The sequence below is a fragment of the Pyxicephalus adspersus genome, chromosome 11 (genome assembly GCF_032062135.1).
Source record: "Pyxicephalus adspersus chromosome 11, UCB_Pads_2.0, whole genome shotgun sequence".
Taxonomy (NCBI): domain Eukaryota; kingdom Metazoa; phylum Chordata; class Amphibia; order Anura; family Pyxicephalidae; genus Pyxicephalus; species Pyxicephalus adspersus.
The window spans coordinates 17,357,054-17,380,263 of NC_092868.1; the positions used below are offsets into that span (position 1 = coordinate 17,357,054).

Genomic DNA, 23,210 nt, shown 5'->3' on the forward strand with positions numbered 1-23,210 from the left:
AATCATTTGATTCTATATTTACCATAAGACAGTATTTCCATAACGTGTCACCATAACGAGTATAATAGCTGCAACTATTCTGCATTGGAACAACTATTACATGGTTGCAGCACCATTGCATTCCTCTTTATGTACGATAGCATGCATTGAATTTCTATATATAAGACGATCGCTGGAACCTACGAAAGTTCTTTCTGGCAGACAGAACGCTTTAGGATCGAGCCTATTACTGTAGACTAATGAACATTTTGATCTCCATGCTCTAACTTCAGTAGAGATGGAGAACGCCCTTTTCCTGCCTTCATTATAATTTAAATGCCATCTCTTAAAATTGTAGCGAAGTCTTCACGTTTATACCCTCCCACTAATTGCCATGCACATTGGATGTAATTTATTAATCATATGTTGAAGCAGCAGGACTGAATGGAGCCCAACTGTTCCGTGTGATCATTCCCATTACATTGAAATATATTACAATCAACTGAAGTGTTATAAAAAGACATGCTGGGTGTCTGATTGTGCTTCTTTGTGTTATCATACCATGTAATATAGATGTGTAATGGATGAATAGGCTGCCTATGTAATGTCAGTCTACAGCCAGGGGCTGCAGACAACTTGTTAGCAACAGTTTGCCTAAAGCTGGTGAAAGGTTGATTTACTGTCAGCACCCCGCCTGTGTCAGGCAGATGGAGGAGTCCTAATAAAGAAGGTTCCTGGCTGTGGATGTCTCCTCCTCCCTATTGCTGGGACTCCACCTTAGCTAAACAACTCTGTGTTGTTGAGGGATCTTTTCAGCACCGTAGACAGCTACCTCCAACAACACAAAGACGACATCCAGGAGCTGGGAGTGTTGGGATCAGCATTCACTTCTTCATTCATTGCCTTTACTGCCTCTGCTTGACTGTAAACCCCACAAGAGGGAAAAAAAGGAACTGCTGGCCAAGAGAGACAAGGTAAGACCCACTATTCTCACTTCCTAATGCTTCTTTATTTAGTGTGATGAAAAGTCATGTTGTACATTGTGTCTTTCATAAAGGTTGCCTTTGAGATGCTGACATTGTACATGCATTATTTGGAAAGCTCAGATTTATACTATTAATCAATGCTTTTTTTCAGCAGGTCTGAGATGGATTATGAGTAGTACATGGAGGTTTAATAAGACTCAGTGTAGCTAATATGGCTGTGTTTACACAGTTGTATGTGCTGCTGGGTGTGCCTTAGGACACAAACTGATTTGGACAAAGATGAATGTGCAAAGTGTACCTACCCCAGGCAACCATCTTTTATTTTTCTGACAGCTAAAATACAATCAAAGTTGACATCTGATGTTTACTGGGGGCTGCTATGGGTTGCCATATCATTGTTGGGTTTTTTACTGGTCTAAACAAATATGGTTAATTGTTTTGGATTGTATTTATACAGCGCCAATGTATTTCACTGCGCTTTACAAAGTTTAAAGTCTTGTCACTAAAGGTGCTCACAATCTAACACCCCTACTGTAGTCATATGTTGTTAACTCTGTTGTACTGTATAGATGTGTAAGCCCTAATAAATATGTTTTATGATGGGCAGGCAACCTGTGGTTCTCCAGAATTCTAAGCCAAGCATGGCCAGGTATCCCTGATGCTTGAAGTTTTAGATCTTCTAAAGGTCAGGGTGGATCATTTAGCATTACAGACAACACAGCATGGCCTGGAAAGTCTATGTCTTCTAAGTAAAGTTAACTGCCATTTTTGTCAGCATCCATAAGTCTAATAAGGGATATCACAGCACACCTTATGCAGCAGATATACACAGTCTTTACAGTTAATCTGTCTCACTCAGGGGATATCTGTCACTAGTTTAAGCCTGACACCAACATGTCTAATAAGTAGATTATATATTTGGCCCGCAGGGTAGCTTTTCCTGCCTCCTTTCCACAAGTAAAGCTTTGAAAATGTGACGAGGCCAGTGAGGATGAAACAAATCTTCAAAGTTGGTTGCTGGCTGACGTCATTTTGAGTTGTGTCTTCTGCATGAATTTTAATGATAAAGGTTATGATTGGCTGTGGTACAATAATATTAGGATAACATTTATAATGCTTTTATACCTTCTACAAGTAATGAAATATTTAGTGACCGCAGAGTGTTTCAATTTAATACCTTTTTTTCCAATAGATTGACCTTTATCTCTTATCTACAAAAAACTTTGAAAGAGTAGTGCTCAGCAGATTGTAGTGATCATTTTAACTATATTTGTATTACAATAGTAAGCTATTAATTCAGCTGCAGAGAAATATGAATAAAGCCAGGTACCATAGACCAGAATTTTTGCTGATTAGTAACATTCACCCACGCATTTAGCTATGCAGCAGGCTAAATTGCAGTTTAATCCAGTGGTTGCATGCAAGGTACTGTGATATTCTAAGTGAGTCGAGTTTGGTGAGAAGGAATCAGGTAGAAAGAGGCTGGAGTTCCAGCATGAATGCAATGTGGCAGCATGCAGCATTACATCCTACAGGTGGTATCAGACTAGTATCAAAACTAAATTATTTAGGCATAAGGATGATTAAAAGAAAATATTATCTTTTGACTGATTTTTTGTTTACTTATTTTTTATTATAGCTCCCAATTTTACAAGCGTTAATGAATGTCTGACTTTTCCTTTTGCATGCTTGACCTGGGTCGGTGAATTCAAAACTACTTATACCAAAGATAGCCAGTGAACTAAATGTTCAGAAGGGGGCCATCAATAGCAGTCTACTTATCCCCCAACACAGATTTCCTTTAAATGTATGTTCAGCCTATTTGCAATAATTGCAATCGCAATAATCTAGTTCAACATTCTAAACTAGAGTTCCTCCAGAGGTTGCTTGGCGTTTTGTGAGTTGGGAATGAATGGCCTCCCATTTGATGGTCACTGCATACTTTTGTAGACAAAATCAGCAGCATAAAACCAATTATCTTTTAAGCTGCTTTAATGGGAAGTGGGCGTTCTTCCTAATAACCCTTACACAGATTTTACCAGGGGCTACCCTAGACCTGAAAAACAATTCAAGGATTACCTGGGTGTAGAAAGGCTGCTCTAGTTTTATAAAGAGGCCTCACAGACGTTCTTGCACTGTTGAGAACTGATACAGAAACCCAATTAATGAAACAGCAGCTTGTATGCCTACCTACACTATTAGCACATACCCATCACTGATTTCCCATGATTGAGTATTAATATAAATAATATCCTAAAATGCACTTTAAATGTGCACAGTACTAACTCCAGGCTTAGTCAGTAGGCCCATAATGCTTTTCAGGATTGAATAGAAGGTAAAGGTGCAGAAAACAGAAATGCATACTGCAAAAAGTAAGCCAGGTAATATAACATATTACCCAGAGTGCAGGGGTCAGGAATGTATAACATATAGAAAGCAGGGCACAGGCATTCCTAACGCATAGAGAAAAAGATTCTAGTCCTGGCCTCAGAAGTATTAAATACTCAGCAGGCAGGCTCAGGAATGCAAAATTTACAATGTTGATGGTCAAAGACTATGTACTTCACAAAATAAGCAGTGTTTAACCCACAGGGATTCCCTTGACAGTACAGGTGTCCCTCAATAACCCCAAATTCCCCCACCCCAGTACAAATTCTTAGCGGTTCAGTTCCACTAACATGCCACCCCCATAGTACTGATCTCTCCTAACCCAATTTTTTCACTGCAGATCTCCCCCACTCTCCCAGCGCTTTCATACAGGCCGCAGTGTACTGGATTGGGGGAAAGTGTTCTTTTCAGCTGCATCATATGACAGTTGGCAAGGAGGAGCAAAAGAAAATCCCCTCTCGGCTGTGAACTGTCATTTCTGGCATCTGAGGTTCAACAGGTGCGCAGAAGCAATAGCTGCCCTGTGAGTACACCACAGGAGGTGAAGGATACATGTCCTAGGTGACTGTAAGACATGTTGGAAATTGTTTTAACTGGATAAAGCTTAAGTACAATTTTAGTGATTTGTTTACCTCCTATTTAAAGCAATAGACAACATGAGAGAATTGGTTGTCACAGAGGCATGTGGACGCATACAGTAACAATATCTAACCTTTCTCCGTTTTACAAAATTACCAGAACTGAGATTTACATTATCCCATATTCTATATAGATACAACTCACTTAACAACCAAGGTTAGTTCCTACAACTAAAAATGATGGAGCACGTGGAATGGTGCTGTGTGTTTAGAAGCTTTATGAAGAGACATTGTATTGCTGTACACTGTACAAGTTCTTGAACAGTGTACTCATTGGAGAGCTGGTCATAAGTCTGAGTGGTCATTAGTTAGGTAAATTGGTAAGTGAGCAGTAACTGTACTTCATAAATCCGGGCCATGATTTGTTAACCAATACTTTGGTGAATTATGTATTTTTTCATTCATATGAAAAAGAAATAATCAAATGGTAAATACTTTCATGAATTCTCCTGTGGACAACCTGTGAGGATGTTTCTTCACTGTGCTGTCTTTCTAACCTATTGGGCACCCCAGTATTGAGAGTAGATCTTCTCCACTTCATATGAGATGTAAAAATAAACTCAAGTTCATACCAACCAAACACCCATTCAATGCAGTTTTCAATGTTTTCCATTGAGTAAATAAATATGTGGGTATCATTATACAAAAGTGTCAGAACAGGCAGTCAGGGTCCTTAATAATCAATGCTTAAGACTTCTAAAAAACATTTACTACAACTTCAGATGATATATGGCAAAAAACAAGAGTTGATTTTTTTGGTATTATGTGAATTTTACTGACAAAGCACCTCAGTGCTTTCATTGGTTGCTTTAACTCTTCTGGAACACCTAGAAGAAAGCAAAGTTCAATCACACAGCTTTGAAATAGTACACATTTACCTGTTGTCTGGTTACTGATGACTATTGATCATCAGGGATACCAAACTGCAGTTTTTTTAAAGAAAGTTTGTTCTGCATGTTCTCAGTAATGCTAATACATATTGTATCAGCTAGACATGGTGCCTAAACGTTAATGTGGCTGTATATTGACAAAGTGATATATTTACATGTGACAAGATTCATGGCCTCAGTTACAGCTACATTCACAGCCTTTAGAAAAGAATATATATATATATATATATATATATATATATATATATATATATATATATATATATATAAATATTATACCATCCTTACATAAAAAATGAGGAAGCCCAGTTAAATGTGAACATTCACCACATTAGCTTTTGATCTCTTTATGCGTGGGGAAAGTGTTTGGGTTCATCATAATAAGCAATTAGATTCTCTGTTTTAATCCCTAACAAGCTATTTAATAAAATACTTAGGCTGAGTTCAGACAGGTGTTTGCCAAACTCATAGTTAACTTTTCTCAGGTGCCCATTTTCAACCACCTGGCATCAAGCAGCATTTAAAAGTGTTTTATCAGGCATTCATAACAGTTTGCTGTTGGTTAGAAGAGGATGGAAATCTATGGAAGCAGTCTGTGCAGCATAGCACCCTTGAGAAGATGCATGAAGTGTCTGAGCATCCTCAGAGCTACTGCACAGCCTTCAAATGTTGCTAAAAAAAAAAGAATTTGGTACGATCCATTTGTTTCAGTAATTTTCAGGTCTTTGGGTTAAAGATCGGTTGACAGTGGTGAACCACAAAGGTACAGCTGCCAAAAACCATCCAAATCTGAACATACCATTGGAGACTTTGTTGTAAAATCATGTAGATTGAATGAATTTGCTATTTTAAGCCTGTGAATAATGAAACCAAGTGACTATGCTCTAAAGTCAACTTCAGGTAATAAGTAACCTATGCTTTACATACAAAAAGGACACAAGGGGGTCTATTTTTACAGCACATTCTGACATTCGGTGAAACATTCCTTGGTGGAGAATCAATGACTGCCATAGAAAAAAGTGGATCTGGAAGATTCTCCACCAGGGAATGTCAGTTTCACTGCTTTGAAAATATACCTCAACATTTTTTGAAAGTGCAGCACCTTATGTAGCAGACTAAATCTGCTTAGTGTTTATGAAAGTATGATTTTACAAAAGGAGATTCTCCATAACAATATTTGGCATGTTACAGCAACAAAATCCTCTCACTGGCAATCTGTCTGTTTATAATGAAGTCATTTCAGACAATCCAATTTTAAGACACAACGTTAAAGAAACCTTTAATAGGAGCAAATGGAGGCTGTTATTGTCGGCATTCCTAATGGAAATTCAAGGGGCCTGCTGATAAGGACATTTAATTTTTGCTAACTTATCTGATCTTCATTATGTTCCAGGTCAATGACCTAGCAGGTTCTGAAGTCAAAAAGCCTGATTTGTAAAGCTCTGCAAAACTACGGAATATAGAATATTATGGGTGGATCTGGGTAATCCAGCAAACCTGGAATGGATGTTTTATAAATTTACTATTAGCTGGCCATTTCTTTCAATCTCGGACTAGATCCATGCCTTGTTTGCTGGATGATCTAGGTTCTTCCATGATATTCTATCTAATCTATTCTTGGAGAGCTTTAATGACTCAGGCTTAATGTGCCAACATTATGGCCAGACTACAAGCACTTTACGGAAGGGGTTTGCAACCCTGATATTTTCATGACAGGTTTACTTTTCTTTAAGGCGTATCTCTAGTTAAAATCTTATTTAACTATTCTTTATAAATTGGGTTGGGGTGTCTATTTTGTTAACTTTACAAATGGATTGGAAGTTGTGACTGTCATTGGGCCACACTGCTTCTTTTAAATAGACCTTATAAAAATTTGGCTGACATAAGTGGAGAATTTGGTTAAAATAGCAAATAAAAAATCTGTTTCAAGTCATGTGATATGTAGAATATTACACTATTTTGTATTTTTTCATCTGAACCTAATTACTAAGAATCCATTTACATTAAATGACTACAGACATTTTGCATCCCTCAAGTGTCTGTCCTATTTTGTTTGGGTATTTTGCCTGCTTTCTGTCAGATGTAATAACTGCCACTCAAATCACAATCCTCTGCACGAGTTCCTTATAGCACCAAAAATAGCCTTAATCTCTAGCAGCAAGCAACAGCTGGGAGATGACCGCCATAGAGATTCAATATCAATATGTAATTACTGTGCCTCTTTACTAAACTGCGTTAGTCAATGATTCATACCGTAATAATTCTTTATATGGTATTAGTGTGCTACTTTCTAATGATATCTTAGCTTCATATACAACGGATTGATATCTATTCACAAAGTAGATCCTGAATGCTATTTAGATTTTTTTTTAATTTGTGCATGGAAATAGTTGTAATAAATAAACCTGTAAAAAAAAAACTTGTTAACTGAAACTGAGCGCATTCTGAAAAAATGCATAGGTAGAAGTTACTATCAGCAAAAACCCTATGTTAGTGAGATCAACAGAGGCATGCAGTCCCAACCACATTTTTAGGTATACCTGTTCAACTGTTTGTTAACTTAAATATCTGAGCAGCCAATCAGACAGTAGAAGCCTATTGCATTTAGGCTTGGAAATATATTGCCAAGACAACCTACTAAAGTTCAAACCAAGCAAATTAAGCAAACCAAACAGAATGTGTAATTAAGGTGTTTAAAATAATTTTTAATCTGGTTGTTGGTACCAAGGAGATGGTCTAAGTATTTCAGACAGTGCTGTTTTGCTGGGATTTTCATGCACAACCATCTTTCTTTCAATTTATCTTTATTAGTTTTCAAAAACTGTCCACATATTTCAGAAATATATGTAACAATCGTATATATATATAAAAAAAAACATAATTTACAATATAACATCAGGATCCAACAAACATCTTGAGATAAAAACCAATTAGAGGCCTAGAACCTGGTGCTTATGGTATATTTCACGTTGCCCCTCAAAATTAATAAAGAGAAAAAAAGAAAAACAAGAATAATATAAACACACCTAGCCATGAATATAACAATAGCGAAGGGTATCGCCAACTTGTGAATATATACATTGGAGCCTCCTATAATCTGGACCCTTAATTGACATTAATAGTTATTGACAATCGTAAGCAGAAATATAACAATCAACAAACAACAAAATAGCCCTAGAGTGGGGGAGGGGGAGGGGAAGAAAGTGGGTAGGTAGGGAAAGTAATCTAAAGGGGTAGAAAAAGCATTTAGGTGGCAGAGCCTCCTATAATCTGGACCCTTAATTGACATTAATAGTTATTGACAATCGTAAGCAGAAATATAACAATCAACAAACAACAAAATAGCCCTAGGGGGGGGGGGGGGGGGGGCGAGAAAGTGGGTAAGTAGGGAAAATAATCTAAAGGGATAGAAAAAGCGTTTAGGTGGCAGCTCTCAACATCAGGGCCAAGAATTGTATGACCAACATATCTTAGCATAAATGTAATTGAATCTGAGGAGATTCCTTAAACGGGTCCCATACGGACCATGTCAACTTACATTGTTCTGTGCAGTCGTTATCCTCTGCCACTAGCATTTCCATATGACGTATTTTCTCGAGTTCTAAAACCTAATCTCTTATGAAAGGAACCCTTACTTTTCCAAGATCGCGGGATCAAGGTCCTAGCAGCAGTGAGAAAATGGCGTAGGAGACCTTTCTTAATAAGTTTAACCAGTAACCAGTAAGTTAACCCAGTACACCTATTAAGTGAAAAACAGACTCCTGAAATATAAGTGGGCATTCCCAACATATATGGAGTAGTGTTCCTCTCTGTGTATGGCAGCCCCAACATCTATCAGACTGTTAAATGGATATACGGTGTAAATCTATCGGACAGCAGTACCATCTAGATAAGACTTTATAGTTTGTTTCTTGGGCTTTACACGTCAATGCAGGTTTATGTGTAAGTATAAAGGATTTCTCCCACTCCTCGTCAGTTATCAATCCTCCCAAGTCTCTTTCCCAATATCGCTTGTATATAGGAGGGGCACAGCTGGAGTCCCCAATTAGAAGGCCATATAATACTGAGATAACATGGGTAGGGCATGTGTTGGAACTGAGCATCTTCCCAAATTCTGTCAAACCTCTGCATATTAAAGACATATCATTGAAAGAAGAAACAAAGGATGTTAGCTGTCTATATGAAAACCATGAAAGCATCCTACCAGTATTGAGTATATTCAGGGAGTCCAAAGGAGGAATCTGACCACTGAGCAAATTATCCTCCTCACCCGACCAAGATAAAAAATGAGATGTACCCATAGCTGGCAGGAATGCCGGATTATCGAATAAAGGAGTCATGGGACCAGGTTTTGTAGATAAAGAGCCTGATTTAATAGAAACATTCCTAACATGTAAGAGGTCAACAGTGAGCTTAGGCAATGGAACGTTCTGAGATAGAAGGGAACAATCCACCCAAGGTAGGGACTTAAAATCAATTGGTGAAAGGGAGTTTTCTATCCTCACCCATTCTTTAGAGTCACTGTTATGAAACCAATCCACCACTTGCACTAAGACCAATGCCTGATAATAAAACCTAATATCGGGAACCCCTACTCCCCCTTTAGCCTTCGGTTTGGCCAATGTATGAAATGCCAACCGGGGGTGTCCCGACCGCCACAAAAAAATGGCGAACTAGACTATGCAATTTACGTACATATGGAAATTGGGACTGTTTCAAACAAGTATAATAACCTTGGAAGTATTATTATACAGTATTTATATAGCACCATCATATTACACAGCACAGTACAAAGTCCATAGTCGTGTCACTAACTAGTCGTGTCACTGTCCCTCAAAGGAGCTCACAATCTAATGTCCCTACTATAGTCATATGTCATTAATGTAGTCTAGGGTCAAATTTTTTAGGGGGAAGCCAAAATCCATGCAGATAGGGTCCTGACTGGGATTCAAACCTAGGACCTAGCGCTGCAAAGGACAGAGTGCTAACCCCTGAGCCACCGTGCTGCCCAGTATGTCCATTTTAAGAGTTTTGACCCTTGCAAACCAACCCAGTGGTAGAGAGGAGTATTTCTGGAGTTCAGATTGGAGTTTACTATAAAGAGGGGAGTAATTGTAAAAGAACAAATTAGAGGGGTTGGAGGTTATCATCACACCTAAATATTTGATTGCATATTGCACATTTCAAAAGAAGTGTTTGCTTTAAGAGATGACATTTGGTTATTATCCAGCATAATATTAAGGATCTTAGATTTTGAGTGATTAACCTTTAAGTTACTCAAAAGGCTGAATTTCTCAAACTCTGACAACATAGTGGGAATTGTAATGTGAGGCGATGAGATATAAAGAAGCAGATCATCCGCATATAATGACAATTTAAAATGTGAGTCACCCAGTACTATCCCTCTAACATATGGATTGTGGCATAAGGCAACAGCCAGATGCTCCATTACCAAAGCGTAGAGCAATGGGGAGAGAGGGCACCGTTGTCTTGTTCCATTCAGAGCACCAGACAGAGCACCATTGACCCTTACTCAAGCCCTTGGTAATGAATAAAGTGCTGATATTCTTGCTATCATAGTAGGGCCAGGGCCTACTTGCCTTAATGATGAGTACAGGAATTGCAAACTGATTCTATCAAAGGCTTTCTCCGCGTCAACCGTTAATAGGCACATAGGGGTGTGGATGGCATGAGTATATAGAGACAATAAAATAGTTTTAATGGTATTATCCCTCGCCTCTCTCCCATGTATAAATCCTGTTTGATCCTTGTGAATTAGGAATGGCATGTAATGAGATAACCTATTTGCAATCATTTTAGAAAACAATTTAACATCCACATTTATCAGGGATATAGGTCTAAAGTTAGAACATACAGTATGGTCCTTGCCTGGTTTAGGGATAGTGCTAATATGTGCTTCAAGGCTTTGTGGTGGAAAGAGAGAGTTTGTCGATATGGAAGAATACACCCTAGTCAAGAAAGGAACCAAAGAAAGAGCGTGTATCTTTTAAAATGAGTAAATCCATCAGGTCCTGGGCTTTTACCGGGTGGAGTTGCTTTTATCGCCGCACTAACCTCCTCTTCAGTAAACGGAGATTCTAAAAAGGTTATTGCTTCTGAATTTAGTTCTGGAAGGGCCGTTTCTAATATATACTTCTCTAAAGAGGACAGTGATATTGGGTTTGGGTTAGTTGATATATAGTTGATATAAATTAGAATAATAATTATAAAAGATCTGTAAGATCTCTTTAGGGATAGATGCCAAGAGACTAGTGGAATTCTGTATAGAGGGGATATATGTGGCAGGTGTATGCAGGTGCTGGCCACGCGCAAAAACCTGCCACATTTATCTCCATACTGATAGATCTGTTTAGGGGAGCGGTCCCTATAGCACTGATGAGCTAAGTCATATAATTCAAGTAGATGTGTCCTTGCTGCTGTCAGTTCCGTAAATACATCAGAAACCATATTTTGCCTATGTAACTGCTCCAACAAGCATATCTTATCAGATGTAAATTTAATATTCTAACTTTTTTAAGTCTAGCTCAATGCTGTATTAGTACCCCCCTAAGAACCGCTTTCATAGCTTCCCATTCTATGGGAAGAGAGGTGGTATCCAAGGAATGATCCCCTAGAAAATTAGCTATCCTATTTAGGACTGCTGCTTTGAATAGTGAATCATTACACTTCCAGGTCCATTCGCTAGGTCCCACTTGCGGGATTTGGAGAGACAACGTCACCGAGAAATAATCAGACCAGGGGCATGAATCTATAGAGGCAGTTGGATGCCAATGAAGTGCTGAGTTACTCACCAATATATAGTCAATGCGGGAATACATCGAGTGCAAGTGGGAGTAAAGAGTATTGTCAATAGTGGTTGGGTAAAGTGTACGCCAAATGTCCATCAACCTAAGTTCATATAGTTTGGATTGGAAAGAGTTCAATTTAGAATAGGAGATGGAGGTTTTCCCAGAGGATTTATCAAGCCGGCGGTCAAATGCAAAGTTCAGGTCGCCTCCCAGCATGACAGGGCCTTTGGCAACTCCTTTTAGGATTTCCAAATATTGAGTAATAGCCATTGTGGGTTGCTGATTAGGTGCATAAAAGGAGGCAATAGTAAACTTCCTGTTCCATACAAAAATGTTAAGGATTAAATACCTGCCCTAAGGGTTTAGAATAGGTATCTATGATTTGAACTGGTAGCGATTTATGGAATGCTATAGAGACTCCTTTTGTTTTAGAATCAAGTTAAGAAGTTAAGAATGGACCCAAGAATGGACCCAAATAGGATAGTAACAGTTACAGAGTGATGGGATCCGGTTTGTCTGTAAATTAGTTTCCTGCAAGATTAGTAATTGTATTCTAGCTTTATGTTGGGCATATAATAGTAGGGAACGCTTGTTGGGACTATTGAGGCCCTTGGTGTTGAGAAATCGAAATTTCAAAGTTTGAGAATGTGTAGTGGGTGGCAACATGAGGATAAGGAAAGGGAAGGGAAGGGAAGGGGATCATCAGACAGGCGAGACAGGCTAACTTCTCGCGTGTGCGGTGAAAACTAAGATGGGATAAAAAAATCCCAAACTACCGTCCAAAATAGACGGTGGACCTATGTGAGGGAAAGTGTCGGTCTCTGGCGGGAGGAAGTGAGCAATCAATTCCAGGGGAATCCATGAGGCCAAACATATGCAAAAAAAAATATCAAACCTACATAATACAGTATCAATATAAGACCTTTAAAAAAAAAGAAAACCAAGCATGGAGCAACAATAATATAATCAGAGTTCCAAAAAGAAATTTGCAGAACTTTGAATAAATAGGTATATACTAGTCAACCTCTACCCCATCATGCACATGAATCAGGTGGGCTCAAGGCCCATTAATGCATGTAGGGGGAAGAGGGTGAGGCATATTACGTAACATACACTATGTACATGAAATTACAGGTAGTCCCCGGGTTACATATGAGATTGTAGGGTTACATATGTAGGACTGTAGGGTTTGTTTTTAAGTTGACATGTATGTAAGTTGGAACAGGTACATTATTTTAATACATGCAATTAGGACAGATGTTTGTCTCAACATAAAATTAGGCAGAGGTTGGACTAAGTCGTCACTAAGTCCAACTCGAATTCCAGCTTCTGTTATTAGTCAGCATGGTGTCAGTTACTGTATAAAATCAACAATCTTTTTGAACTCTAGACATTCATTAATTTCTGGAGCAAGCTGTGCTTTGATATGCAGAATACACGGAAAAACAACTGCAGAGTTTTTCTTGGTCATTAAAGAGTTTCAAGAGGCTGCAGAAAGAGCTCACCCCCTTAGATCACCCGCAACCTCAGCTGTCATGTAATTCACCCCTTTCCCTCCCCCCTCCAAACCTCTGTTCTGCACACAGGGAGCAGGGAAGACTGTTTGTATCTAGGTGTCCGTATGTCGGATGTCCCTAACCCGCAGACTACTTGTATAACAGCCTTGTTAACAGGCTATGTTCACACTGGTGAGATTGTAATGCATTTACTGTTTCCTCATGCCAGGAAACTGCTTGCATCAAATGTGCAGACACAGTTTTTTTTTTTAGAGTCAGGGCAGACACACAGAAAATGCATCCAGTCACAGCAGAACCACAGAGTCATTCATTTATACCTGGACAGCGCACACTTAGATAAAGCACACAGACATGACACACACATGGACAGAGCACACACAGTCAGGAGACCAGACAAGCACATTACATACAACACACCAGACATTCACACATAGTACACTGCCATTTTTTAAATATTATTATGGTAACATGTATATTATTATATTTTATTGTTATATATAATAATTATAATAATAATAAAAAAATTAATAATAATAATTATTATTATTATTATATTGTGATATTTGACTTGTAAAAATGGTGGCATTGAACACAGGGTCAAACAGTGCATTAATATGTGAGCAGACTAATTGTGACGTGTTCTGCTCACAAATAACAATATAGCATAGCCATGATGTGCTTTGTTTTTCTGAAAGCCCTGAAATACATTACTCACCAAAAAATGGCAACATTAAGAAAGATTAGGTTGCCGTGCATACCCAAATTATTTACATGCCACCCTCAATGCCTTGCATATGGTATTACTTTAGAATGTTTATGCCAGCTGTGGAGTGCTGTTTTCCTATTATTCTGAATGCAGCAGGTTGACAGATAACAAGAAAGAGCTTTCATCTGGATCTTAATCTCAACTTTATTTAAAATAAGTGGGTGGTAGGATAAGACCCAATATTTGTAGTTGCTTTTGCGCACAACACAAAAAGCCAAGCTTAGTTCTACCTTTAGCTTTATACTACAAGGCTATATATAAAGCAATATAACTGAAATTATACTCTATTATACTCTGATGATTATTTCTGGAGCATCATGGGGAATGAAGTTTAGCTTTAAATTAAGTGACAGAGCCTGCACATCTTTTTTATGAAGGTTTTCCTATTTGAAAAGCTTGTGTGAGTTCAGATGCTTGTCTACAAAATAGGCTTCAACAGACAACACAGGTTGATTTCTCTAATGCACTGATAGCTGAAAAAGACATAGTGGCAGCTCATATCCAGCTGTGCTGTATTTTCATCAAGCCTGGAGGATAATCTATCTTTTTCTCTTGATCTAATTTCCTTACTTGGGTGATGGATGGGATTTAGGAAGCAATGAGTAGGAGGATGGGTGTGGTAGAACAAGTCTATTGTAAAGCTTTTATTATTTTTATTATTACTAATTCCAAGTATTGTGTCCCAGCAATCACAACATATCTTCTGTTTCACTGATAAACACACTGCACAATATGGGTCTGTGAAGTCTCATAAAATTGCAGGAGCCAGGTATTTTTGTTGCCAGACTACAGTTAAATAGCAGGGTCTCGATCAAATCCCCTATAATATGTGTACACATTTTGTGAATGTATACCAGGAGAGGCACAAGTACTTAGCATGCAGATTTTTAATTAAATAATAGAGAGCAGAACTGTGAAGCCAACACGAGCATCTTTGTATCCCGTGTATGAAGATTTAAAAGGAGCAGCATTCTCTAATCTAATATAATAAAATGTTTGCATGCTTACATTTTTATGTTTATGGGTGGCTATTTAAAGTATTTGTTACACAAGATAGTGAATACCTGTTCTAAACAATAAGGTTCAAATCAGGAAACAAATGTATATGTCTGGAGAAGGTAGTTAGATACAAAGTGAAAGACCATAAAAGTGAAAAATGTTTAACTGCAGAGATGATAAGTAGAGGGCACAAAGCAATTAGCAGGCATCCTTTACATTTAGGCAGTATTCTTTTGTACCAAATCACAGAAAAGCCCTGATGATGCCCCATGCACTACTGCAATGAAAAGACATAGGAGTGTGCTGTTCATCCTCTATAATTTACTGGTTTTTGATCATCTAAAATCTATTTATATATAACTTGATGTATGTGTGTATGTGTATATGTGTGTGTGTATGTATGTTCCACCAGCACTTGAAAACGCATGGAGACATTTCAACCAAACTTGCCATACATATGACTGAGACTCATGTGAGTGCACCAGTCATCTTTGTACAGTGCTGTGCTATAAGTCAGAACTATATTTGGATGTGTGTATGTCATCACCAGGAAATGCATGGGGACATTTCAAGCAAACTTGCTATGTTCCACCATCATTTGGAAACACATCGACACATTTCAACCAAACTTGCTAGACATATGACTCAGACTCATGTGAGTGTACAGCTGATCTTTGTGCAGTGCTGTGGTATATGTCACAGCTATATTTGGTGATCACTAGGAAACGCATGGAGACATTTCAACCAAACTTGCTATGTTCCACCATCACTCAGAAATGCATAGAGATATTAAAACCAAACTTGCTAGACATATGACACCGCTGATCTTTGTACAGCGCTGTGGTATATGTCAGAGGTATAAAAATGTATAATAATAGTGTGTGACTGTAGGGGGACATTAGAGTGTCAGCTGCTTTGTACAGAGACTTATAAGTCTAGCTCAGTGATTCATTGTACAGCACTAAAGTATATGTCAGAGCTATATAAATCTATATATATAAAATCGGATGTATGTACAGTTAGGTCCATAAATATTTGGACAGAGACAAATTTTTTCTAATTTTGGTTCTGTACATTACCTACAATTAATTTTAAATGAAACAACTCAGATGGAGTTGAACTGCAGACTTTCAGCTTTATTTTAGTGGGTTGAACAAAAAGATTGCATACAAATGTGAGGAACTAAAGCCTTTTTTTTACACAATCACTTCATTTCAGGGGCTCAAAAGTAATTGGACAATTGACTCAAAGGCTATTTCATGGGCTGGTGTGGGCAATTCCTTGTTATGTCGTTATCAATTAAGCAGATAAATAGCCTGGAGTTGATTTGAGGGGGGGGGAATCCTTGTATGTAGAAGATTTTGCTGTGAACAGACAACATGCAGTCAAAGGAGCTCTCCATGCAGATGAATCAAGCCATCCTTAAGCTGCAAAAACAGAAAAAACCCATCTGAGAAATTGCTACAATATTAGAAGTGGCAAAATCTACAGTTGGGTAAATCATGAGAAAGATACAAAGCACTGGTGAACTCAGCATCGCCAAAAGACCTGGACGTCCACTTCACAACAACCAACCAAGTGAACAACGCTCTCAGGAAGTAGACATATCGATATCCAAGTCTACCATAAAGAGAAGACTGCATGAAAGTAAATACAGAGGGTGCACTGCAAGGTGGAAGCCACTCATAAGCCGCAAGAATAGAAAGGCTAGATTGGACTTTGCTCAAAAACATCTAAAAAAGCCAGCACAGTTCTGGAAAAACATTCTTTGGACAGATAAAACCAAGATCAACCTTTACCAGCATGATTGCAAGAAAAAGTATAGAGAAGGCATGGAACAGCTCATGATCCAAAGCATACCACATCATCTGTAAAACATGGCGGAGTCAGTGTGATAGCTTGGCCGTGCATGGCTGCCAGTGGCACTGGGACACTTGTGTTCCCGTTCGATGATGTGACACAGGACAGAGGCAGCCGAATGAATTCTGAAGTGTTCAGAGACATAATGTTTGCTCAAATCCAGCTAAATGCAGTCAAATTGATCATAATACAGATGGACAATGACCGAAAACATACAGCCAAACAACCCAGGAGTTTATTAAAACAAAAAAGTGGAATATTCTTGAATGGCCAGTGTCATTTACCTTATCTTAACCCAATTGACCATGCATTTCACTTGTTAGAGACTAAACTTCAGACAGAAAGGCCCACAAACAAACAGCAACCTAAAGCCGCTGCAGTAAAGGCCTGGCAGAGCATTAAAAAGGAGGAAACCCAGTATCTCGTGATGTCTAGGAGTTCAAGACTACAAGCTGTCATTGCCAGCAAATGGTTTTCAACCAAGTATTAAAAATGAACATTTTTTTCAGCTTTTTAATTTGTCCAATTTCTTTTGAGCCCCTAAAATGAAGGGATTGTGTTAAAAAGAGGCTTTAGTTCCTCGCATTTTTATGCAATCTTTTTGTTCAACCCACTGAATTAAAACTGAAAGTCTGCAGTTCAGCTGTATGTTGTTTCATTTAAAATGAGTTGTTTAATTTAAAATTAATTTTGGTAATGTACAGAACCAAAATTAGAAAAACGATGTTTCTGTCCAAATATTTATGGACCTAACTGTATGTGTGTATGTTCCACCATCACTCGAAAACGCATTGAGACATTTAAACCAAACTTGCTAAACATATCTCTCAGACTCATGTGAGTGCACCGCTGGTCTTTGTACAGCGTTGTGGTATATGTCAGAGGTATATTTGCATGTATGTATGTATGTATGTATGTATTGCTCAGTGACAGTGTGCCTTTTGCTTATATTTTTACATACTTTTTTTTGGATTTCTAGCCTGTAGTAATTGCCTTCGAGAAAACGTAAGGCAATTGGCTGAGTGCAATTAAAGGCAAAAACATGAAACAACACCGTGGACAAGAAAATCACTATAGCTTTATTTGATTCCTTTTCTGTATAATATAAGATTGCAATAAATAAATACCCGGGCAACGTTGGGTTATCAGCTAGTTTGCTTATAATGTAGCTCTGCTTGTACAGTTTTAGCCTGAATCTGATTTCTGGGTTTTGTCTGTAAGAATCAACACAGTGTCCAGAGAGATGTCCCTAAGCATAATATGAACAAGCATTCAAGGAAGTCTAGCATGTCCACTGGCTTTGAATTCATAAGTAATCAAGCTCATCCAGAAATTGTCAGAAGGTATTTAGGGACACATTTAGAATACTGCAGTGCAGTGTTTTGGAAGTTTTTTTTTATATTTTATATTTGTTTAAGTTGTTAAATAACAGATAAAAGATTTTACCAAAATGCTGTCCAAAATGTAATACCACGTTACAATGGATTTTTTAAGTTGTTTAGCTGATGTCATTGTAAGATTGGCCACCTCACCTCACTGATTTTTAAAAAAAATTTAACCTACCCAAGTGGCTAAACATACACACTTTTTTCTTAAATTTGATCTTTAAACAATAGAATTAGAAGGTGTGTGGGCTCATTAATGCCTGCTTCAGTTTTATATACAGGCAAATAACATTCTTTAGAATTAGTTCAGCAATGGCAACTTACTCCATCTCTATCAATGGTAGATGCTATATAAAGTGTTTAAAAAAAAAATTTTTCTATTACCATGACTATTGTTGCTGTCCGATTTACAATTACTCTCAGAACCCTTTTTAAATACTGACTTGTTACATAATTGTCTAACTCAATGTCCTACCAACACAGTGTTTCTGTTATTTTTCTGTGCCCAACGGTGATTAAAGATAGGTAGAAACTGTATCTGCTCTGGTAAAGGCAGTCAGTCACTATCTCTGCCTCAGCCAAATCTTTCACCATTAACATTTGTAGAAATAGTGATTAAAAGGATCCAAGTTCAGTTAACAAGTTTTTGGGTCGTTTAGCATTTACTTAAATAAACTTTCATTTAAGATTCTTCAAGGCTGCTTTTGTTGATCTCTTTTTTTTAAATGCTTGGCAGGCTCATCCAGAATAATTTTAAAACCATAATGAACCTTATGGCTTTTAAACTACAGTACGTTTAGCAGGCATTAACAGCCAATGAAAGGGCTTTTGGTTAACTTAGGCCCTTCATATTTTTATGTTCTTATTTTGGGGGCCTTTTGTTTTAATTTTAATTTGTAGCTAATTTGACAGCCCTCATTTTTAGCTGCTGTACCATGCATAGCTACTATTGGGAGGTGTTAGGCAAAAAGCCTTGTGTTAATGTCAGTGTGAAAAAGTATTCTTTTCAAGACAGGCAGAGTTGTCATACACCCTAATTAACATCCACATGTGATACTTAGCTCCCATGATTGCAAGAACTGATATTCAAATAATCCTTGGTGGACCAAGCATGGATGTCCTTCAGCCAGTTAATTAGGTTTATGTGACTTATATATGAATAGCAAAAATATCAGATCTGAGCAGGTAGGCCCCTTAAAGGATGTTGCTGGGTTGGTAACTGTGGATAAAGACAAGGCAGATTTACTAAACACTTTTTTTAGCTCTGTGTACACAAAGGAAAATGGCAGAACTCAACTCCAAATTCATAATAGCAATGTCACTGCCTTGGGAAAAATTAAGGTTGACAATGCACTAGGACCTGATGGATTACATCCATGTGTCCTCAAAGAGCTGAGCTCTGTTATTTCAAAGCCATTATTTCTCATTTTTAGAGACTCTTTAGTCACTGGCAAGGTACCGATGGATTGGCGTAAGGTCAATGTGATTCCTATCTTTTAGAGACTCTTTAGTCACTGGCAAGGTACCGATGGATTGGCGTAAGGTCAATGTGATTCCTATCTTCGAAAAGGGAGCATAGTCATTACCGGGTAACTACAGACCCATTAGTTTAATGTCCATAGTTGGAAAAGTCTTTGAGAGTTTGATAAAGAACCACATAGAGGAGTTCCTGCTAAAAAAAAAATATTATAAGTGATAGTTAGCATGGCTTCAAGAAAGACAGACGTTGTCAAACAAATTTACTCTCTTTTTATGAGGAAGTAAGTAAACAGGTGGACAGTGGAATAGCAGTTGATATAGTGTACTTGGACTTTGCTAAAGCATTTGACACTGTACCCCACAGATGGTTATTATGCAAATTAGGGTTTAGAAAAGTCAATCTGTACATGGATAGAGAACTGGCTTAAAGATCGCATCCAGAGTTGTAATTAATGATTCATACTCTGAATGGTCTAAGGTTATTAGTGGTGTAACCCAGGGTTCAGTGTTGGGACCTTTACTGTTTAACATCTTTATAAATTATATAGCGTTTGGGATTAAAAGTACCATTTCTGTGTTTGCAGATGACACCAAACTATGTAATGAAATTATATCCATACAGGATGTCTATAATCTACAAGCAGACCTGGATGTACTGTTTGATTGGGCAGCCAAGTGGCAAATGACATTTAATATAGATAAATGTAAAATTATGCACTTGGGAGCTAACAACGTGCATGCTTCATATTGTCTAGGGGGAATACATTTGGGGGAGTCAGAAATGGAAAAGGATGTGGGGGTTCTGGTAGATCATAGACCTAATAACAGCATGCAGTGCCAAGCTGCAATATCTAAAGTAAGCAAAGTACTTTCTTGTATTAAAAAAGGAAGAGATGGAGAGATGGAGACATTATCCTGCCCCTGTACAAAGCATTGGTCAGACCACATCTGGAATATGCAGTCCAGTTTTGGGCACCAGTTCACAAAAAGGACATTGTTGAATATGAGCGAGTGCAGAGAAGGGCAACTAAATTAATAAAAGGAATGGAGGAGCTCAGCTCTGAGGAGAGATTAGCTGAACTGAATCTATTCTCCCTTGAGAAGAGACGTTTATAGGGGGGAAGAGAGTATAAATATATAAACGGTCTATATAGAGAACTTCCTTCCCCATTCTTCACTTTGAGATCATTACAAAGAACAAGAGGGCACTCTTTGCCTCTGAAGGAAAAGAAGTTTAAGCTCCGGATAAGGAAGTTATTCTTCACTGTAAGGTTTGTGAAAATGTGGAATCGGCTCCCTCAAGAAGCAGTTTCAGCAACTGCTATAGATTGCTTTAAGAAAAAGCTGGATGTTTTTCTAGAAGCACAGAATATAACTGGGTATTAAGGCTTTAAAGTAAAAATATCAGTGACTGTTGATCCAGGGAACATCCAGTTGCCTCATGGAATCAGGAAGGAATTTTTTCTTCTCCTGTTGAAGCAAATTGTACAAGGGGTTTTTTGGCCTTCCTCTGGACCAACTATGTCTTATAGGGTTTTAAATCTGGGATATGTTTATTTCCCTAGTTGTTGAACTTGATGGACTTACGTTTTTTTTCAACCAAACCTACTTTGTAACTATGTAACTTCAGCCCTAAATGGACATTGTGAGAATGGGTCAGTGTTTAGCAAAATCCAAAATGTACCTGTTACAAAATGTAGCTAGGGAGGATGACAAATGTCAAGAATACAGTGGTAATAGTGGCATGTGTGGATACATTTATGATTGAAAAATATACCTGTAAAGACGTTCTGCAAGACTATGTGAGGATCAGCATGCAAACAAGAGATAGCACAAAAAAGCATGGATAATCCACCTAGACACCTTACCAAATTAGGAAAGCAACTCCAAGTGTTTGTTAGCTGATATATGGGTATAGTTAGGGGGCAGTGTATGTGCATCACTATAATAATAACAAAGCAGCTAGGGGCCACTGGACAAAAACAATAATACATAAATGTTTGTATTATGTAGGTATAAATTAGGCATCTGTTCAATTTGATTTACAGTGAGAAGTGACAACGCGTGGGTGGAAACGAGTGAATAAAATTGCACGTTCTAAAAAAGCATGCCTTGGTGTGAGAAAAATATAAAGCAGAAAGGGTGCGGGAGGGAGAAAAAAAGACACTGATTGCAATTATTGCTAAATTGTGCAAAACAATGGAGGTGAGAAGAATAGAAAGCATAATACTGCATAAAGCTTTATAAAAAGAATTGGTGACTTATTGGGAAGACGTTGTGTACTTTCTACACCTTATAATATTTAAAGCACATTCTTTAACCTCCCAATGTTTCTTTGAATTACTCTGTATGGTACACATATATTTGCTTATGTTGGTCTGTTATTTCTCATTGCTGTCCTCCATCATTATTCATCAGGTACAGAATAGGATACACCTGTCAATATATCATGCTCCATTTCCAAAGATGGCATTATACTTTGTTGCTAGGTCAAGTATAGAAGCTGTGAGGATAAATAGCAAATGTTAGTTTAACAATTAACTTAGATTTTGAGCAGCTTGAAGAAGAATGCAGTATGGCTATAATAGCAGATAACACCACCCATAAAGAAAAGTGTTTAGAATGCCCAGCTTTGTCACAATCTTCTGGAAGACAATAGTGATCTACTTCTATGAATGATATACCTAAACCCAAGAACAAAAATGTAATATATTGCAGCTTACCAGTACGAAGATGTTGTTCCTTTATATTTTTCACGGAACATTTTCATAAAGTAAAGACAATTCCTGCATTCCTGTCAGTCCTTCCTAAAAATGTTATCTTTTATATAAAGATAAAAATAGATAAGGGTTGCCCCCAGTGGTGTACAAAGGCAGACATATTAGCAGCATTTTTCAGGAATATATCTGCCTGTTTTTGGCAAATCACTGGGGACAATTAGGGATGTCTTCTGAGGCAATGCAAAAGTCATAAAAAGCTTCTTTCCTTTTGTCTGTAGCAAAAGGTTTGCATTTTTGTGATAATGATGTCTTCAAATACTCAGAAGAACATTCATTTCTATTTGATCCAACTATTGTAGTCACATTATTGGGTTGTGATATGACCATACTTGTGATTGTGATATGGCCATACATGTGATTAGGATTGCACAATAATGATTCATCATCAATTATAATATTGAAAAGTTCTGAACTTTTAATATTAACTAAAACAATATTGATTTAAAAAAAATCTATCAGTTATAAATGTAAACAGCATAAAAAATAATAAATACATCAATCTGCATCTGAATTCCGATTGTTTCTTTGACATAGGAAGTTATTTGTTATGAAACAGAAACAATTGGCAAAAATTCCATCTTGGCCAATCTACTTGGCAGAGTTGAAATGGATTGAGACCTCCGTGGGTCTTTCTTAACTTTTTTATTCCTGGGGAACCCTAAAAATATTTTCACGTGTCAGGGAGCCCTTGCTATAAGTAGTAAATGGAATAAATGCTATTTGCTTTAATTGCA

General features: G+C 37.6%; 1 protein-coding gene across 2 annotated transcripts in view; it reads left to right on the plus strand.

Annotated features, from left to right (window-relative positions):
* The first annotated feature begins 601 nt into the window (after positions 1-601).
* The window catches only part of LOC140341415 (synaptotagmin-A-like), a 206,234-nt gene continuing 183,625 nt past the window's right edge, over positions 602-23,210 (plus strand). Inside the window, exon 1 of one of the 2 annotated variants that reach the window (XM_072427167.1) lies at positions 602-953. In XM_072427167.1, coding sequence (XP_072283268.1) covers positions 724-953 — 230 coding nt within the window. In that variant the 5' untranslated portion in view covers positions 602-723. The remainder of the gene's footprint in view (positions 954-23,210) is intronic. The other variant, XM_072427168.1, reaches the window with a different exon arrangement.